The sequence below is a fragment of the Fringilla coelebs genome, assembly GCF_963513975.1.
Source record: "Fringilla coelebs genome assembly, chromosome: 21".
Classification (NCBI taxonomy): domain Eukaryota; kingdom Metazoa; phylum Chordata; class Aves; order Passeriformes; family Fringillidae; genus Fringilla; species Fringilla coelebs.
Window position 1 is genome coordinate 4,708,367 of NC_140047.1, and position 19,066 is coordinate 4,727,432.

Here is a 19,066-nt window from a genome sequence, read left to right on the forward strand (position 1 = left end):
CATCCCCTATCTGTCATCTCACTGTTAATAAAAAGAAATGAGGGCTGGAAGGAGTGTTGCAGACTGGTGCCTGGAGTCAGCCTTGTCTCTGCAGAACTTGTGTCCTGCTCCCAAACACAGGAGGAGAACACAGCAGGAATGGGAGGGGGTTTTAACACACATAACCAACACAGCACAGATGTGGTGGGTATTCCCTTCTCCAGGACACCTCAGGATGCTGCTTCAGTGCAGGGTTTCTTACCAGTACAGCTCCAAAATACTTATTTAGCCACAGGGACAAGCTCATCTCACTGGCTCTGATTAGATAAACATGACACCCTTCCTCAAATACAAGTCTCACGTGGGACAGAGGGGCACCTGCACTTAAATGCTCACTAAATGATCCCCCCTGGGCTGCACCAACCCCTTCCCCACTCCTGGCACTACATGGGGAAGCAAAGAGGAAGATCTTTACTTGGCCCCAACAATGGCACTACAGAGCACAAAGGTTTTTCTATCCCAAGGATCCTGGGGACACAAACCCCTTTTGAAAAAAGACTCCCTCTCCCCTGTGAACGAGCCCCAGCAGCAGCAGGTCAGCACCACCCACCCCTCCCTTCACCAAAGGAGGGGTCATGGTCCTGTCCTCTGGAAGAGCAGGATTACAGGGGTGGGAAGAGTTCACAGAGAGTGGCTCCCAGCAAAGCCCAAGTCAACCTGATGCTGAGATAAGAGTGTTCCTTGACCCCACCATGCAGGCCCCATTAGAGGGAACCCAACAGGGGAATGCTGCAGAGTATCCACCCTATCCCTCCTAACCCAAACTAGCCACAGCAGTATTTCCTATTATGTCTCCATAACCTAATCTGACCCCCTCTAGGGTCTCCAGATTAATATCTGGGAAACCTCACAAGCCCAATCACCCAATTACAGGGAGGAAAGGTTTATCCTATCTAAACAGCACAAAATGTAACCTAGACCCAGCTGCCCCCCTACTTCTAAGAGCCAGATCTCAATCCCTGGCAAGCTGAACAAACTGGGAAGGGGTCACAGGGGAGATGGGGAGGGTCTCTTTTGAATCATATGAAACCTGCAGGAGGAGCAGATATTTTAATTGGTAAATCCCCTGACTCAGGTTTAATCCCTCTCCATTTTTACTGAACTTCCCTCCCACTGGAACAACATGGGGAATAGAGGACAGACCCCACCTTGAGCCACTGCCCAACAAGAGGAGGCCCCATCATTTTGGGGAGCAGAGGATGATGGTTCTCAGGACACACAGTGTGCCCAGCCCAGCCTGGCAGAGGCAGAGGGGAAGGGCTGGTGCCACCATGTGCCATTGAACAGGGATGTGCCTGAGGAATGGTGAGGGTTAGGACAGAGCTGATGCTGGCAGGACAGAGCAGGCACCAGACATGATCACAGCACAGGACAACTGCAACATCCCCAAAGCACCTCCTGTGCTGGGGCTGAGAGGTTTCAAACAGAATAGGCTGTCCCAAGGCACTCTTTGTGCCTCTTTGGATCTCTTTTCTATCCTTATTTCATTCCAGAGAAGCGTGGAGGGACCCTGCCTAACTTTTTGGATTGTGTTTCAGCCACCTGACAACACTGAATGCATGGGAAACCTCAACTGCAGCCAGAGGACTGGAAAGCAGATTCCCCATCCATTCAGGATGTCATCCCAGGCTCTGGCTGGAAGGAGAGCAATATGCAAAATCTCCAGGAAGATCCTACCCTGGCAGAGGATCTCAGTCTGGGCGTCATAGAGAGCCCATCCAAAGGGAAGACCCAGATTCTTTGCTCAGTGAGAATGCCCAAGTTTCCTCCCAGAGTAGCTTGTGTTGCATCCACAGATGCCCCAGAGCCTGTATTTTCCACATTGCTCAGGGCTGCATTACCAAGCACCAGCTTTGCAAACACAGACTGAGCTTCCCTCCAAATTCCAGCCACAGTTTATTGATTAAAAAAGCCTGTCTAGTCAATAAAGGCTCCTATGAAAAAGTTCCACTGCTCTGCACTCACATGCTGTTATCCGTCTGGCTGTGTTAGCAGCCTTGGCTTTTGATGCTTTCTGACAAGATGGATTTGTGGCCTTGACTTTTCCAGATCAGGAGAAACTTAATCCTAGAGGATAAAATTACAGACTAGTAAAAAAACTCCACGACTGGCCTCATTAACTGCCATGTAAGAAGTTCAGAGGCTTCTTAGCTAGAAGGCAGCATCTACAGCTGTCCTTGAGGGAGAGACAGCTCTGAGCAGACAGCACAAAGCCCTTGGCAAACACAAGTTTGCTCCTGAAGTGCATGACACACTCGTGGCACCAGCCAGGCTGCTCCATCCTCTGCAGACAGCAGGAAAAGGGCAGACGGTCCCAGGTCTCCACCTATAAAGTGATTTGGGAGAAAGCAAAGATAATGCCCAGTTCTGGCCAAAAGGTGTCTGGGCAGATAAAAATAAAAAACCCTGGAACAACCATATGGAAATGTGAATTAATGAAATTTTTCAGCAACTGACTCAACCCTAATTGAGAGTTGAGAACCCTCCACCTCCCTTCTGCTTTCCAGGATACAAAAATGACACTGGTAGGTGGAAATAACTATAGCTGTCCCAGGGAGAGAGAAATCTGAGCTTCACAGGGAGGGTAATGGCCAAAATTAAGCACTTGCTTGTTTCTATTACACAACACATCCCAGGAAGCAGCTTCCAAAAACCTGACCTTCACTTCAAAGGCTTCTTTTTGAATCATCTTTCCTTCTGCTAACAAGTGAAGTGGATTCAGCACTCAAGAGGGGCACTCTGGGTGTTGAAAACATCCTTACCCATGTGTTAGCTGCAGTAAGAGGCAGGGGTGATGTTCATGCATTTACCCAGCTCCTGGCTGGACCTGAGGCTCCTCCAGCTTCCTAAGGGCAGTGTCAACTCCTCCTGCTGCTCTTTGGGGCGGCCAGTTTGTCAGCCAGCACTCTTAAAGATGACTGTAAGGCTCACAATGGGAGTGCAACGTGGTTGCATGGAGATTGCACTGACTCCTTTCTGACAGGAACAGGATTTGCTCTGGCCAGACAGTCTTTTCTGCTCTCCTCCCAGCCCAGCCCAGGTTTTCACAGAGCAGTAGCAGCACAGCTTGCACACAAGAGGGTGTCTGGAAGAGCTGGTTGCCATAGCTATATCCATACATCCCCAGCCATCCAGACATGTCACAACTGTGAAGTTATTTATAAATAAGACACTCCTGAGCCTCAATTCAGAGCACAACTTGCAAGTGTACAAAACACTCAGCCTTCTGAGTTGACCTCTTTCTTTTATAGACATGATGCTGAGCACAGGCTCCTCTGCAGAGCAGTTCTGCTCCAGAGCAGTCTGGAATGCCAGCATGGGGATGTGCACAGGTTTTATAGAACCATTCTCTCCACTCCTGCACATCTTTCTGCCCTGTCTGGTGTCCAGACACCTTCCCAGGTTACCTGCTGGTTCTGCTCCACACCACAGTCCTGTGTCTCGAGGGTCCCAGTACAGCAGAAGGCTCTGAGCCAGCTGCCAGACTCTGCACTCTCCTGCTCTGAGGTCTCCAACAAGCTCCCACTCAGCAGGCTGTGTTCCTGTTCTCCTTTCTTTGAGGATTACAAGCTGTTCTGGATGAGGGTTACTTCTTATGAACATGGTCACTGTCCTGACCCCAGAGCAGCCAGGATCCCTTGACATCCTCAGAGTTAAAGCCTGGGAGTCTCTGCTGAGATCTCACCTGTTCTCCTTGGACATGGCATCCCAAACCAGAAGCAGGTGAGCTGTTTACCTGTTTGCTGTATCCTTTTGTTCACCCAAAACCCCACCATGTCCCCAGCTACCCCTATTCAGCTGTCAGCACACACCGAGCTGTGAAGCACCACAGAAAAGGGGCAAAACCACAGTGTGGGAGCCAGCCCAGAGCAGGGCAGAAGATGAAGGGCTGGGATAGGAGCAGAGCCCCCTAATCCTTCTGTGATTTGCCATCAGCAGCACAGAGCCAGCAGTGCATTGGGACAACACCTCATTCACACTTGCTGTCACCCTCAGCCACGGGGACAGCAAGTGATGCTTGTTTCTCTGCATCTCCCCAGCTGAACCCACTTGGATACTGAAGCACAGGCAGGAAGAGGTGGATTCATGCTCAAGGACACAGCTCTTGCCTGTGCTCTGCTCATGTCCAGGGCTGCTCACCCCAGCAGTGGTGACAGACTGGGGCATGCAGATTGGCTCAGTGCCTGAGAGTCCATGGAGGAGCGACCACAGGACAGGGCACAAAGCTGGGGCATCCAGGACCTGCACCTGTCTCTGCCCTCACAGGGGAGCACTGCCCCTGCTGAGATTATTTCACAGCTCTTGTGACCTCAGGGAAGGAATTTTATCTCTTTGTCTTGTTTTCTGCCCTCCATTTGCTGATTAAGGGAGAGTCCATTCCTATGTCAGGGTGTGCAAGGTCTGATTTATCACCAGCAAAGTTCTTTGAGATGCCCTCAAACCACCCCCTCCCCAGCCTCCTCGCTGTGCCCTGTGCAGGCACATGGCAGCCCCCCAGAGATGGGTGTTCAGAGACCCAGCAGCATCAGAGGGGTGGGCACAAGGGGAAGAAAACCGCACCAGGGAGAGAACTTTGAGAAAGGCACTGAGAACATCACAGCAGCAACATAGCCACCACCCCAGGAGCAACACAGCCCAACCCACAAACCCCAATCCATCACACAGCCAAGCCCAGCCCTTCCTCCTCCCCCAATTATCCCCCAAAATGTACAAAAAAAAACCACATTCAAAGCACTTTTTATTTCTAAACCTTGCATTACACAAGCCCCACAGCAGCCTCCCCAAATGCAGGTGGGTCTGACCTCCCAGGTGGGCACCAGAGAAAGTCCAGGTGGTGTTAAACCAAGCAGAGGTCTGCCTGTTCCCTCCTGAGGATTTCACCCTTCAGCTTTCAGACAAGGCCTCCCAGCTTAGCTCCCCAGCTCCCAGCCCTAAAACCAGGGCAAGGATCCTTCTGTCTTCCAGCACAGGCTGGAAGATGCTGCACTCCCCGTGCTCAGGTAAGGGGGGCTCAGCTGGCACAGGGGACTCCTAAGCCAGGGCCACAACAACGAGAGGCAGTGACAGCCCAGGTGCCAAGTCTGGCACATGCAGGGACACGGCCCAGCTTAGAGAATGGAGACATGAGAAGCACTTTGCATCACAGCCATGTTATCCCCTCATCCCTCCCCCTCATCCCCTTTGGAGCTTCTTAACTTCAGAAACCTTCCTCCAGAGGAGTGTTGGAGTGACAGAAAACATTTTCCAAGCCTAATATCAGTTCCAGATGTTCACAGCCATTTCAGTTTGTACCTCACCCTGTAAAACACATTTCTCCCTCTCCCTCTCTCAAGTGCAGCGCCTGCTTGGTCCATGACATAATGCGCTGGCGGGCTGGCTGCACACACACACAGACACACACACACACACATGTGTGCCTCACGCCCTCTCTGAGAGCCCCACGTTCAAACAAAGAGCATCACTCAACTACAAAGCCATCACACACATGGAGTTATGAGTAATTTCCACAAGTTTTAATAAACAGTTTGGGATGTAATTGCTCTCCGCCTTCCCGGCCGGCTCCCGAGCGCGGAGCCGCTCGCTCCCCGCGCGCTGGTGTTGAAAGCGTGGTTTGTTTCACACACAAGTTCACCTCCTCTCTGCCTCAGATGGGCCAAGGGCTGTGTTTTTCTAAGCACCAGTAACAAGCCTCTTAAAAAACCTCATACAGCTGAGGGCAACCGAGCCACGCAGGCTCCTGGCTGCCTCGGCCCTGCCCTGCAGCATCCCCGTCTCGTGTGGAGCCCAGCAGGGAGCAGAAGGGACCCACATTAGACCAGTCTCAAAGCTCCCTCCTGACTCTGCTCCAAGAGGAAGAGGAACAAATGTTTTCTGGCTCAAGGGAACGGTTACATCTTCCAGTTGCAGAACAAGGCGGAGGCTAAGGAGTTTTGCAAGGGTAAGAGACTGGAGGCTTTTGAGGGGCAGGAGGAAGGCAGAAGGCAGGTGAGGCTGGGACCAGGTACCACCCAGTTTGCCACGGGAATGAAGAACAGGTTGGCAGAGCTCTAGCCCCTGCCAGTACCAGGAATCACGCTAAGAAATATCCACAACTGCAATGAAGCAAACAAAACCACTGTCCAAGTACAAATAACCCACACATTTAAACTCAAGATTTCCAAGGGATGAGTGGTAGCATCCTCAAGAGCCCTACAACTTTGCCAGATCCTCCCAGCCCAGAGTTGGCCCCCTCTGCAAATACCTGTGATGTGCCTCCCAGCCATGGGAACAACCTGCTCCTCCCTGCCAGCAGCTGGGAGACTGATGGAAAAGGAAGATCTGCCCATATGCATTAAAAGCCCTCCAAATTTCATATCCCACACTCCCCTCCCAAAGATTCCCCCTCTGAGGCTGAGTTATTGTTTTTTGTGGATGCTGCTCAGGGGGGAGAAGCTGTGGTGCAGCAGGATGAAGGGTGATGGTGGTCAGGGGATATTCAGGACAGGATTTTTGGCTGTAGAGAGCTGTAGCAGTCAGCACCTCTGCAAACCTACACAAGGTATTTAAAGGAATCAAGTCATCTGGCATTGGAGGCCTGAAGGGTAAGAAAGGAATGAAGGCAGGAATGTTGTTTGGTTATAAACAACAGAGAAAAAAAAAAAGGGAGAGATTTAGGATTGGCTTTTCTCTTTAATTGTTAATAGGGTCATTCTGTCCCAAACAGTCCCCCAGAGCAGGCAGGGGGGAGGGAAGCTCCCCACAATGAATTCAATTGCCTGTCAAACACATGGCAGTCATAAAAGGAAAATAATAATAATATTCTGTATTTCCTACTCTGGCTGCCAGGCAAAGATCCAGCCACTTCAAAGGAGAAACCCCATGTTTCCCTGGTCTGGCCTCACCTGACTGATGTGTGAGCAATCTGGAATCCCCATCCAAAACAAAGCCCCTCATTTGGTGGCTTGTTTTCCTTCCTCATTACTGCAAGGTGCCCCTCCAAGACAAAGAACAAACCTTCCTCCATGCCACAAAACCAGACATAACCCAGAGTCCACAGCCACACTGGGCAGCTCTGGGAGGGGATGCTGGCAAGGAGGAAGGGCCTGAGGGATGGGACTGGTGTATGAGCCAGGGACCTCCTGCAGGTCTCCTGCTTGTGGAGACCCCTGCTCGTTCTTTCAGGGGTCTCCACAAAGAGCAGAATCCCCCCAGGAGGTGGGGATGTGGCACTCTCCAGCAGACACAGGCCAGCTCTTGTAGCACATGATTTTTGGATATGGTGGCCTCTATGCTGCAGAAGCAGAATAGATGGGCTTGAGGTGAACAGAGAGAGTGGAAATTTCCCTGTGGCTGTGAGGTCTAAATGATCTTCCTGAGCCTGTCTTCCCAACAGGGAAACACAGCTAAACATCTTGCCAGGGTGTCCTGGGAAACCCATGCAAGTCTGTATGTGGACTGTGAGGCTCTGCACTCCAACACCAGCCCTGTCCCAGGTAAATTTCTGCTTTCATCAACTACCCAGCTGCCCCTGACACCTTTTGGGAGCTTCTTTAAAAAGCTACGTCTAAAATCCTCAAGCAAAAAGCAGTAGGTTCTGCCTGGCCTTCCCTGCAGCACTGCTATCACTCAGGGTCTCAAGCCCTACTTTCTGAAATCCATCATTGACTCACCCAAATCAAGTCCCATCCTTCACAGCCCTCTGCCTTGTCCAGCTGCCTCTGGAGCATGGATTGAGCTGCTGACAAAGCCTTTTTACAGTGTAGAGTGCTCAGTACAAGCCTGAGAACTAAACTCCAACCCAGGGAAATTTCAGGTTCTCCTGGAGAAATTTTGTGATCTTTAAGTGATCTCCCTAAATATTGTAGGTTTTGAGTTCCTCTGATAGGTGTGCAAGCCAACTGAAAATGTTCTTTATAAGGTGGGTCATTGGTCACTCATTGGAACAGACCAGTAAAGCCCTTGAGCTGTTGAGGGATGACCTTCCCCCTACAACCACCACCCTGTGGCACTTCAGACTGATCAGATCAACACCCACTTCAGAAACTGCAACTCACAGCTCTCCTACCCAAAAAAAGGAAAATTATTTCCTTCTGCCTCACTGTGTTTTTGCAATTCCCCTTTCCCTCAAATAGCCATGTCTGCAGAAGATTCCAGAAACCTCTCCTAAATGGAGTGGGTTTGATACCTCCTCTAAAACCTTGGCTCTATTCTCCACCAAAGCAGCTGCTCCCAGCCAGGCAGGGCACGGGAAGCATGGCCAGGAGCCCTCTGCACCACGAGGAGGTTGCCCTCCCTCACACCCACCTGTGTAGAGGTCCGTGTCCGTGTACTCATCCACCTTCTTGTGCTGCAGGACGTAGTCTGACACCTTGGTCCCGATGGCAGGCTGCACATCCAGCCACTCCAGAGACACCACGGTGCTGGAGGGCTCCACGTTGGGGGAGAGCCGCAGGCTGGGCGGGAGACAGTGAGAAAACAAGATGTGAGCTCCCTTTCTGGGGAGGGAGCCACATCTCCAAGCAGCACACCCCATGAAAGGCCCACATTCACACACGTGGGTGTGCCCACAAAGCCCCAAGGACAGAGGTCACAGGGGCTCCTGAGCATCAAAAAGCTGAAGCTCACTTGAGTCAGCCCATTGTGCGCCCTTGGGAGCCTCCCCCTGCTCCTGGAGAAGGCAAGCTCATGCAGCCCCAAATATCTCATCTAAAGGGGCCTTCATTGTCTGGGAGAGCTGCTGAACTTGAGCAAGGTGAGCAAGGACCAACACCCCAGGAGCAAAACAGGAGAAGATCCAGGTTCTTGGAACCCAGCAGGGCTGAGTCCACAGGAGGGCAGGGTCAGGTCTGCATGGCCAAGGTGATGGAGGGAGAGAGGAGGAGAGGCAGAGGGAATTCACCCAGCTGCAAACCTCTGAGGGGCGTGGGTGAGAGCCAGAGCAGGGCAGCTGTGCAGGAGCTCCTGCCCAGAGCAGGAACAACGTGGGCTGGGCTGAAGGCAGAGGAGCTCTGTGCTCCTGGCTGTGCTAATGCAGAGGCGTCCACTCCCTCTGCTCCAGGGCAGATGACAGCAGCATGTACAGGGCTATGGAGAGTCTGGCTCCAAACACACAGCATGTTTGCTGGACTCGAGATGGGAAATGAATCCCTTCTGAGGATATTGGCTCACTAAGAAGGTGTTCTGCTCCTTGTGGCTCGCTGGAGCCAGTCTTCCTGCTTTCTCAGCTAATTCCCCATCAGTTTGCTCCTGATTTGCTCTTGCTCTGACAAGCCACAATGAATTGCACTGTAATTCCATTTCTTTCAGCATTTGAAATCCCATTCTACAAGCCCTGCTAATCAGGTGATGAAAACCTATAAGGAAACCTTCCAGGGCCACAGCCAGAGCCAGGATATCCTAAAGACATCAGTCACACAGTGAGGAGGGCCGGAGTGCAGCCCCCAGCCCCAAGGGCGCAGAAGGAGATGCCCATGGGCTGAGCCCCTGGGAAATGGGGTGGTTCTGGGGGCTGTGACCCACGGGATAGGGGCTGGTGATCCCTAGAGGGCTCACAGGATACGTACACAGGCGGAGGGAGAGGGCTGCAGTTCGGGAGTCCGTTCTCATCGAAGGCGTTGAGGTCGCACCTGCACCAGTCTTCGATAACATCACCTTTCCCAGAGCACCAGTATGAGCTCATCAGGGCTCCCTTGAAGGCCTGACGTGAGAACAAAGAGCGTGAACATGTGTGCTAAAGGCTCGGTGAAATCTGGCCAGGCTTTGGGGCTGAGCATCGGGGGGAGCGTGCAGAGCCCTGGGATGGGGAAACACGGGATGGGCTGGGGGAGTGAGTCCTCCCAGCTTTGCCATGGCCTCTCTGCATGGCCCTGGGCATGGCCCTTCACCTCCCTGGGTTTAACTCCCATGTGCTGAGCGGTGCTGGTTCATCCCTGAATGCTTTAGGAGTGGGGATGGGGATCTCCTGTGAGGGAGGACTGAGCTGCCCAAAGAAGCCTGAGCAGAAGTCCCTCTGTGACAGTGCAGAGAGTACACACAGTGCCTGCACGCTGCTGCTGTGTACAGTGAAACTCCTCCACTCCTCCCCATGCCCTTCTGCCCAGCTCTTTCTGTCCCTCTGAGAATAAAGTAATGCCCGAATTCCCAACAACACCCCTTCCATCCTCCTCACAGGTTTGTTATTTACACAAAGAGCCCTCCTGCAAGCAAACTGCTGCTTTATTCACTTGTCTAAGGAACACTCGCAAGCAAAGCAGCAGTATCTGCAAGGAAAAAATAAAACCTGGAAAATATTTGCAGGATGTCCTCAGGAGCCACCCTGACTGCTCCTAATAACACCAATGAATCCCTGGAATGATGACTGTGGTCAGAGTTGGCAAAGCCCTCCAGGTCTCACCCCTCAGTGTCCCTGCTGTGCTCATCCCACAGCTCAGGGTGCTTGGTGGCAGTCCCCACACCACAGGATGGGGCACTCCTCACTCCATACCCTGCTCTACTTTGGACCACACGGATTTATGGTGGTTTCTCCCACTACCCTTCAGCTGTAATTAACTTCCAGTTTCAAAAACATCTCTCCTTCACACACACAAAGCCAACTTCCAACCCAACCCTGCAAAGCCACAACACCTATCTGGAATAATCAGAACACCAAAACACCAGCCACTAGAACAAAGCTCTGTCATGCTTTTGACCTTTCAAGAGGCACATTTGGGAGCTGAAACACCTCCACAGGCCCTCATCCACATGGAGCAGCCTCACTTGTGGCAACACTGCTCTTGCCAGGAGAAGTCGCCTGCGGAAGCCTGGCCTTGCTGATATGGCCTGTGCTGCAAGGGTACACCTAGAAATAAATCTGTGCCCTTTGAGAAGCACAGGGACAGCTCAGGCAGCAGCACTGAGCAGAAAACTCTAGGAAAAGCTCCATCCCAGGGAGGTTTCTGAAAGGAGGAGGTATAAATAGAGCCTGATGTCAGGGCTGCCATTGTCCAGGGTTTTGTTGCTGCCATTGTCCAGGGTTTTGTTGCTCTCTCCAAACACCCCCAGCACCTTTAACGAGGCACCTCGAGGCTCTTGTGTCTGCAAAATTCTCTGCTTCCCTGCATTTACAAAATGGGACTGTTCCAGATGGAAAAAAATGGGGAAAAAAACCCAAAACCCAAGGAAGGAACGAAGAGGTGAAAGAAAGAAAATGTGACATTATTTTACTGTGTTCTTTAGAAAGTAATTGAAGTGCTAGGCTGGAAAGGGCATCCAAAGTAATTGGAGAGAGGGATGAAGAGAGGAGTTTATCTGACACCCAGATAAATGGATGCAGACACACAAGAGAGAGAGCAGCGGGTCCATGCAGGAAAGGAACAGCAAGGGATGTGTGCAGATGGATGGGGAAGCATGTGCTCTCCCTAGGACGCAAGACAAATACCCAGAGCTGAGGTACCTGTGTGCACAGACAGGTGCTGCAGGCAAAGACAGATGTGGGTGATCCTGGGAAGAGCTGCACTGTCACACTGCTGCCACTGCTCCACTGTCCCCCAGCCCAACCCCGTCACTCTGCACACCCCCTCCCTGTCCCCAGCTCCTCCCTGCACATCCCCGACTTAGGGAAGAAACCCCATCCATGCCCTTTAGTAAATCCAGTAGCCAACTCCTTGTTTTTTCCTTTTTTCCTGCTGTTAAGCACTAGCTGGATGAGCAATCCCCCTTTCTCTGCCTGCCCAGCCTCGAGTAGGTTTTAATTAGATCCTTCAGGTGCCCAGCTGTCATCTGCCTTGTGTCACCCTTCACACAAACGAGGTTAGGGGATGGATGCTGCGCTCATTACGGGAGCACACCTCCACCCCCTAACCAGGTTACTGGGAGCACGGCTGCCCCTGCTGGCTCCTGCCTCTGTCCTGACTCATGTCAGGGCCAGGCTGGGAGAGCCAGGCAGCCAGGGCTTGTCCCTGCCTTGTCCCTCTGTGCTAAGCAAGAGCCAGGCAGCCAGGGCTTGTCCCTGCCTTGTCCCTCTGTGCTAGCCATTGGTGAGGCTACACCTTGGATGCTGAGCTCAGTTCTGGGCCACTCATGACAAGAAGGACCTTGAAGGGCTGGAGTGTGTCCAGGGAAGGGAACAGAGCACCAGGAGAGGCTGAGGGAGCTGGGAAGGGGCTCAGCCTGCAGCAAAGGAGGCTCAGGGGGGACCTTGTGGCTCTGCACAGCTCCTGACAGGAGGGAACAGCACAGGGGTCAGGCTGTGCTCCAGGGAACAGGGACAGGAGCAGGGCGAACGGCTCAGGGTGGGCCAGGGCAGGTTTGGGTTGCACATCAGGAGGAATTTCTTCACTGACAGGGTGGTCAGGCATTGGAAGGGGTTGCTCAGGTAGATGGTGGAGTCCCCATCCCTGGAGGTGTTCCAGAAACAGCTGAATGAGGTGCTAGTGCTGTGGTGTGACAAGGGGGTGAATGGTTAAAGGCTGGACTCAGTATTGGAGGTCTTTTGCAGCATCAGTGACTGTGGGATTCTATGTCATTTCTTGCTTTCCAGGGGAATTTTGAGGCAGTGGTTCCTCAGGTTTTCCCATTGGTGCTGGGGAGTGTGTGTTGAGGGGTGGGGAAGCATCAAGAGCAAATTGCTGCGGAGCAGAAATGGGTAAGGTCACACAGAAAGAGGGAATGGCAGCTGCCACCCAAACAAGGACCCTGTGGCACAGGAGGACCAAGAGTGATGGACCAGGATGCAGTGAAGGTGCTGAGATCCTTCCCATGGGAAGCTGCAGCCTTTGGGAGGAGGGAATGGATGCACAGGGACTTTCCTGATCTCTGGTGGCTGAGAACCACCTTCCCCTCCTGCCTTGGGCCAGGCTCTCCACATCTCCTGTCCTTCCCTGCCATTCTCAGCAAGTGCTCTCCTCCCTGCCAGGAGACAGCACCTACATGAGCCCATCACAAACATGACCACTTCCACTTCGATGCTTCATCATGGTGGTCATGTTTTCACAGGCCCAAGAGGGTCTGGAATCATGAAGGGCTTCCCAGGAGTGCTTGATCCACTGGGAATGGCAGTGGCCCCCAATGCACTGTCCTGGGCTTGCCAGCCACTCCCCGGGACCCCAACAGCCCTCTGTGCCCTAAGGCAATTTTCTCTCTCATTTAAAAGTATCCAAATTGTATTGTTTCCCTGTGAGTCAGCCCATTTAGTTTATGTCCTTCGGTGCCAGAGGGGAAATTTATGAGATGAGAAACTGGCTCGAAACGTTTATTTTCTAGATGACGAGTCATGCCATTAGATATATAGCTTTATGAATCATAGGAACAGCATCTAATTTGCTCTTAAAGGTATAATAGGTCTGATTCCCCACACCCATGCACACACATATATTGGATTGATAGTTCCCCCCTAGGATGGCTAGTTCATTTGTTTTGACACAAGCAAGACTTACAGGACCATAAAGTCCCATCTTACCATAAGCTAAGCCTATTCATAAAAAAAATATTAGGGAAACAAACGATCAGCTAAGCACATTCATCCTACACTCGATTGCATATGGATCTTTCTCCTGTTGTTATTTGTGCTCAGGGGGAGGCCATTTGGCCCCATTTTATAGCTGAGACACTCTGTAACAGAATAGAGAAGAACACTTCCTTTGTCCTCTGTTAGACCTGGCTGATGGAGGGAGAAGCATTAAGTTATTTCTAATTGTGGGCTGTCTGTTGACATCCCAGGAGGGGAAAGTGATAGGACATGAAGGAAACTTTCAGATCAGCATTTGCAGGGCTGAGCACACACCACAGGGCTGGTGTGTGCAGATGGGATCCTGGAAAGGGCACGTGTTGGGTGCCTGTCTGTGAATATTTGGTCTTATCCATGGCTGACACTGACACGAAAATCTGGCTCACTGAGTCTAGAATGCACATCTCTGTTTCTGGAAAAATTAAAAAGGAAATACAGGGAGATTAGAAAAAAAACAAAACAATTCAGGTGAACATGTAGGCTGGACAGAGATGGACTGCAGATAAAAGGAGATGATCTGGAAGCTGGAACTTAGGTTCCTTTTGGATTTTGCACCGATTTCCCAATCTTTGTTTGCTTTTTTGTTCTTCTCAGTGCAGAAGGAGAGAAGGAAGTGTGGAAGCAGGCTGAGCCATGCCAGCAGACAGGCACCATCCCATGTCCAGGGACACGGCAGCAAATGGACACATCCTGCCCTTTCCTGCTGACAGGATGGAGATGGAGCCTGCACACCACCACCTTCCCTCAGGTACAGGCAGGAGGAGGATGAAGGCTCCAGAAGAGCTTTCACAGCCTGAACAGGATGCTACCATGCTGGAAGGGTGGCAGGAGGAAAAGCCTTCCATGCCCTTCCAGCAATGCTCAGTGCTGCTCATAGGAGGTAAATGCCACTCCTCAGTCTAGATATCTCTGGAAACAGGGCAGAAAAACAAAAATAAAAAAGGGAAGGAAAGCTGAGGATTTCCCAGATCAGAGACCCTTCCCAGGATCATGCAGTTCGTGAAAGGCCAGGTTCACAGCAAAGGAGGATGGAGTTTTGCTGCTCCAGGTTCACAGCAAAGGAGGATGGAGTTGTGCTGTTGGCAGGTGATCCCATCCTGTGTTGTTCACCCCCTCCTGCCTCTGGCTGCCTCTCCCAAGGGAGCAGCATCACCAGCACTTCATCCTGGAAAGGGACATCAGTGGTCCTCTGGAAAGGTCAGGGTGCTGGGAGGGACCCAGGGTGGGCAGCATCCTGGTTTCTGTTATTTACAGAATAACAGGATCCCAGGGAGGGGACACTGTAAAACCCGGGAAATCAGAGTGGAAATCAGAGCCCTGTGCGCTGCAGCGAGCCCTCCTGGGGAGCCGGCTCTGCTCTCACACCTCGGCACAAAGCTCCCCATTATAGCCCCAGCCAGGCTCCACAATGTGGCCATTCTTCCCCTGGAAAAGGGGGCTGGATTGGGCTGGACCTGCAGCACGATGCTCCAGGGCCAGAGGAGGAGGACAAGGGCCAATTAGCAGGTATTCAAACAAAGCAACAACAAATAAAAAGAAACACACCCCAGACCAAACCAAAAAATTCACCTCAACCACAAGAACACTGTCCCCTTTGGGCCAGGCTCCCTGCCAGCTTTGGCAGTGGAAGAAGAAATCCCTGGCTCTGTGTCCCCAAGCCTCCAGGGAGTACTTTGGGGAAGCTGTGTGTCCTCCAGCAGCTCTGCCATGGTGCTGGATTGGGGTCAAACTGAGCCCATGGCCTCGGGGACACCTTTCACCCTGGCTAAAAACACCCTGCCAGCCTGGGGACACTGGTGGGACAGTGGGGACAGCAGTGACCATCCTCTGCTCTGCAGGAGATGGCTCCTGGGCAAGGAGTGGGAGGAAAAATGGGGAATTTTGCTCCAGCCTCACTTGTCATCCGAGCTGGTGACCCCCAGCAGGTGAAGGAGCTGTCTCCAAGAGCCCTGCCAGGGTCCCAGCCCTACCTGGGCTCCTGCTGAGGGCAGTGGGACCAGCAGCACAGGGATGTGCCCCCCAGCAAGCCCTCCCACCATGGGCTGGGCCATGTGTGCTGTGAGGAGGCCATGGCTGCAGCAAATGCTGAGATTACTCAATTTTCGAATTAAAGCGAGGTCCTAGGGGTCTCCTAAAAATCCAGGCTCCACATCCATTTGTCTCCTTAAATACACACAGCAGGAGTTTGAGTCCATTTCCCAGTAGGAGGGAGATTGATCTCTCCTGCCTCCCTTCTCCACACCCCCCTCACCACACCACCCTCTAAGCATTTCTGCAGCTGGCTGAGCTGCTCCACAGAAGCTTGTTTCAGGGTTTTTTTGGGGAAAAAACGAACAGACCACGAACAGGAAGGGTCCCACTGCCCAACATACCTTGCCTTTTCTCCCCTGCACTGGCCACAGCTGCCCTGTGGCTCTGGACATGCTCATGTGCATCCCTGCCAAGGATGCTCCTGGGAGGGGATGGGGGAAGCAGGGTGTTCCCTGCCTGCCTGTGAGGGATGAGCACGTTTGCAGATCATGCAGATCATGCACACCTGTGCTCTCACTCAGTCTGTGCCCCTGGGCAGTAAGAAAGATGGTGCCCACCCTATGGGGAGAGGGCTGGCAGAAATATGTTTAAGGTGGAGGAGGAGAGTCACCATAACCTGGGGGGACTATAACTGGGGTGAGGAGCAGCTCTTCTCTTTGACTTGAGGATGTTCCCCAAAGGGAAAGCACCTGGGGTCACCACCTCTCTCTTCTCTCCCACCACATGCACTGAACAGCATCCAGCCCCTGAGGTGGTGAGAGCATTTTGCCAGAAGAAAGCCCCACCACAGAGAGAAGCTCTTTGCTGCTGGGCATGGCCACTGACACTGGTGGAGGTTTCCTCTGCAGCCCTGCAGTGGAGAATTTCCTCCAGCTTCATGTGGAGGGACCCCTGTGGTGTCTGCACTGCTGCAGAGCACAAAGGGAGCACCAGAGAGATGTTGGCATTGATCAAAACTGATGCAGGATCCACAGAGCTTCAGAGCAGTCCCTGGGAGATGACAGGTCACAGCTTCTCTGTCTCTTTACACCTTTGGAAGGTGAGCACTCAGACTGAGAGCACTGGAGCTGTGACAGCAATGGTCCTGCAGAACTGGATTAGCTGGATCTCACCAGGTCACTGGTGGGGGGGACTCCAGCACTGCCTCTGCTGCAGCAAGAGTCCTTCCTGTCAAACCCTTCAAGAGCTGCTTGAACCTCCAAAAACATCTCCTCCACCCTGGCAAGCTCCAGCACTGCCACAGCCCCCAGGCAGGCTGCAGTGACCAGTGATGGTCCAAATTCTTGGACCAACACTAATAAACCACAGGAGAAAACAAAGAAACTCCTAGCAGGATCTCAGTCCTTATCCTCACTGCATACAGAAGGAAAAGAGGGGCCTGATGCTTTTCCTCATACTGAGATTGCTTCTCCCCACTGCTGGGAGCAGGAGTTGTGCTGGAGCTGGGCTGGGAGGAGAGATCACACAGAGCTGAGAGCTACCTTGAGGACATTTCCTCTGGACAAATTCTCCCTGGACAGCAAAAGGAAAAACTCCTGGAGCCCTTTACATTTCAGGCCCTTGCTTCAAAGCAAGAAGAAAACAGCAATTCCCACTGACATGGAAATAAAGAGTTTTTTGACTCATTTCACGTGGGCAAAGTAATATATTTTCACCTCATCTCCTACTTGGAAATGGTCAGTTTTAGCTGAAATCAAACATGCACACAAAGAAATATCACAAATCAGTCCACAGCAGACACCCAGCATGGAAAGTGAAACCCCAGCGTTTAAGAGTCTGGCAAGGTCATCAGCAACCGAGAACACAGCCTTGGACAGGGCTGTAGTTGTAAATTTTAAAAAGTTCATAACTCACTGCACTAAGGCAGATGAAAAGACAAACCTATTAAAAAAAAATGCACATGCTGAAGAGGGCAAAATATCTTTAACTGTGTTTTGCTTCATCTTTGCTGCTCAGCTTATACAGGAAAACTTTCAGCCATGTTTATAGAAGTCAATATCCACCTTGTTAATGACCTTGTTATCTGTCTGTACAGCATTGTCTTTGTGGACACACATGTAAAGAGTGTTTACAATTTCTTTTTTTTTAGCACTACAGGAGTTGGGATGTGCCTGCAGTTCCTCTAAGGTCAGCCCTCACTGTATTGATTGAGAATCATCTACATGAAGGGGGAAAGGCATGCAATGGAGCACTCAGGATTGGAGATGCTGGACTTGGTTCAGCCCAGGCAAGTGAAAATCCTATTTATGGCACAGGAGGACACGACTCTGCAGTGCCTGGGACACCCCTGGTCATTGTTTGGTGCTGAAAATGGGGATTTCATCACATGAGATGCTCCTGGTGGGACACACCCTGTGGGAGCCTCTCAGTGCACAGAGCATGGTCATGATTTAAACTCAGAGTTGTTCTGGCTCTCTGCTGGGTCTCGGTTGACAGGCTGATGTCCTCATGGTGGTGGCAGCTCCTTCCCAGCCCTAAATCTCTTTCTCTTTCATGGTAACCCTCCCTGCTCCCAGGGGAAGGAGAGGGAGAGACGATGCCCCTGCCCCTCATGAGCACCCATCGTGCTCCAGCTGATGGTGCCACAAGAGGCTGGGGACACCTTTCCAGAGAGGCAGCACTAACCCCACACCAAACCATCCTCTCCAGGAGAGGGACATGGCCCCCATGAGCTCCACTTCTCCAGAGAGGAAAGCTACAGCTCTGTCCAGCCCAGGCTGCCTGGAAAAACCTCCAGTGTGGAGAACCAAGGTTTGTACCAAGGGGGCAGCAAGTTCCTCAGCAGTGCTGGATTTCAGCCTTCAGAACCAGGATTTGTCCCTGCTTGTGGTGCCAAGACAGCAAGAGAAGGAGAGGGAGAGAATAAAAATCCTGCAGGAGAGAAGCTGGTGGAGAGAAGGGGGAGAAACAAGCTGGGTGAAGGGATGGAGGGAGAAGGACACCCCATCAGAAGTGAGCAAGGAGGGGAAAGTGATGGAGCTGATGCAACACGAGGGATTCATGCAGAGAGAATGGGAATGACTAGGAAAGAGAAATAGGGGCAGGGAATGCAGAAAACTCCCTTGTGTCCTGCTGGAGCAAGGATGGGGATGGTCTAGGATGGCTGTAGGGAGGAAGGGATGAGAGGACCTGCTGTCAAGAGAAGCCTACAGCTGAAACAACCAGACCCAGCTAAGGAAGGGATCGTAAGACAAGAGAGCATGCTCCCACCTGCTGCCCACCCCAGCACCTTGCACTGAGATGGCACAAAGTGACCTGTCCAGGCATGTGCCACTCACTGCCAGCTCCCTTAGTGCCTGCTCTGGCAGCATCCCCTCCACCCTGCAGCTGCCCAGACCCCCACCTGTCACCTCTTATCCCAGCCCTGCCCCTGCACGGCTCCCTGGGGCCAGGGGAGCCTCACACACAGCACCCTCACACAGGGACAGGCTCCCAGGGCATGCCCCTCCACCCCTGGGTGAGCAGGTGGAAGAGGAAGAGGAGGAGAGATGCAGGGAGCACAACCCCAGGGAATATTGCTGGGGTGTCTGTGCT

General features: G+C 52.2%; 1 protein-coding gene across 1 annotated transcript in view; it reads right to left on the reverse strand.

Annotated features, from left to right (window-relative positions):
* The window catches only part of ASTN2 (astrotactin 2), a gene marked incomplete at both ends in the record, with an annotated part of 326,465 nt that overhangs the window by 72,464 nt on the left and 234,935 nt on the right, over positions 1–19,066 (reverse strand). The window contains 2 exons of the mRNA XM_084219630.1: positions 8,323–8,471; positions 9,582–9,715. Coding sequence (XP_084075756.1) covers positions 8,323–8,471; positions 9,582–9,715 — 283 coding nt within the window. The remainder of the gene's footprint in view (positions 1–8,322; positions 8,472–9,581; positions 9,716–19,066) is intronic.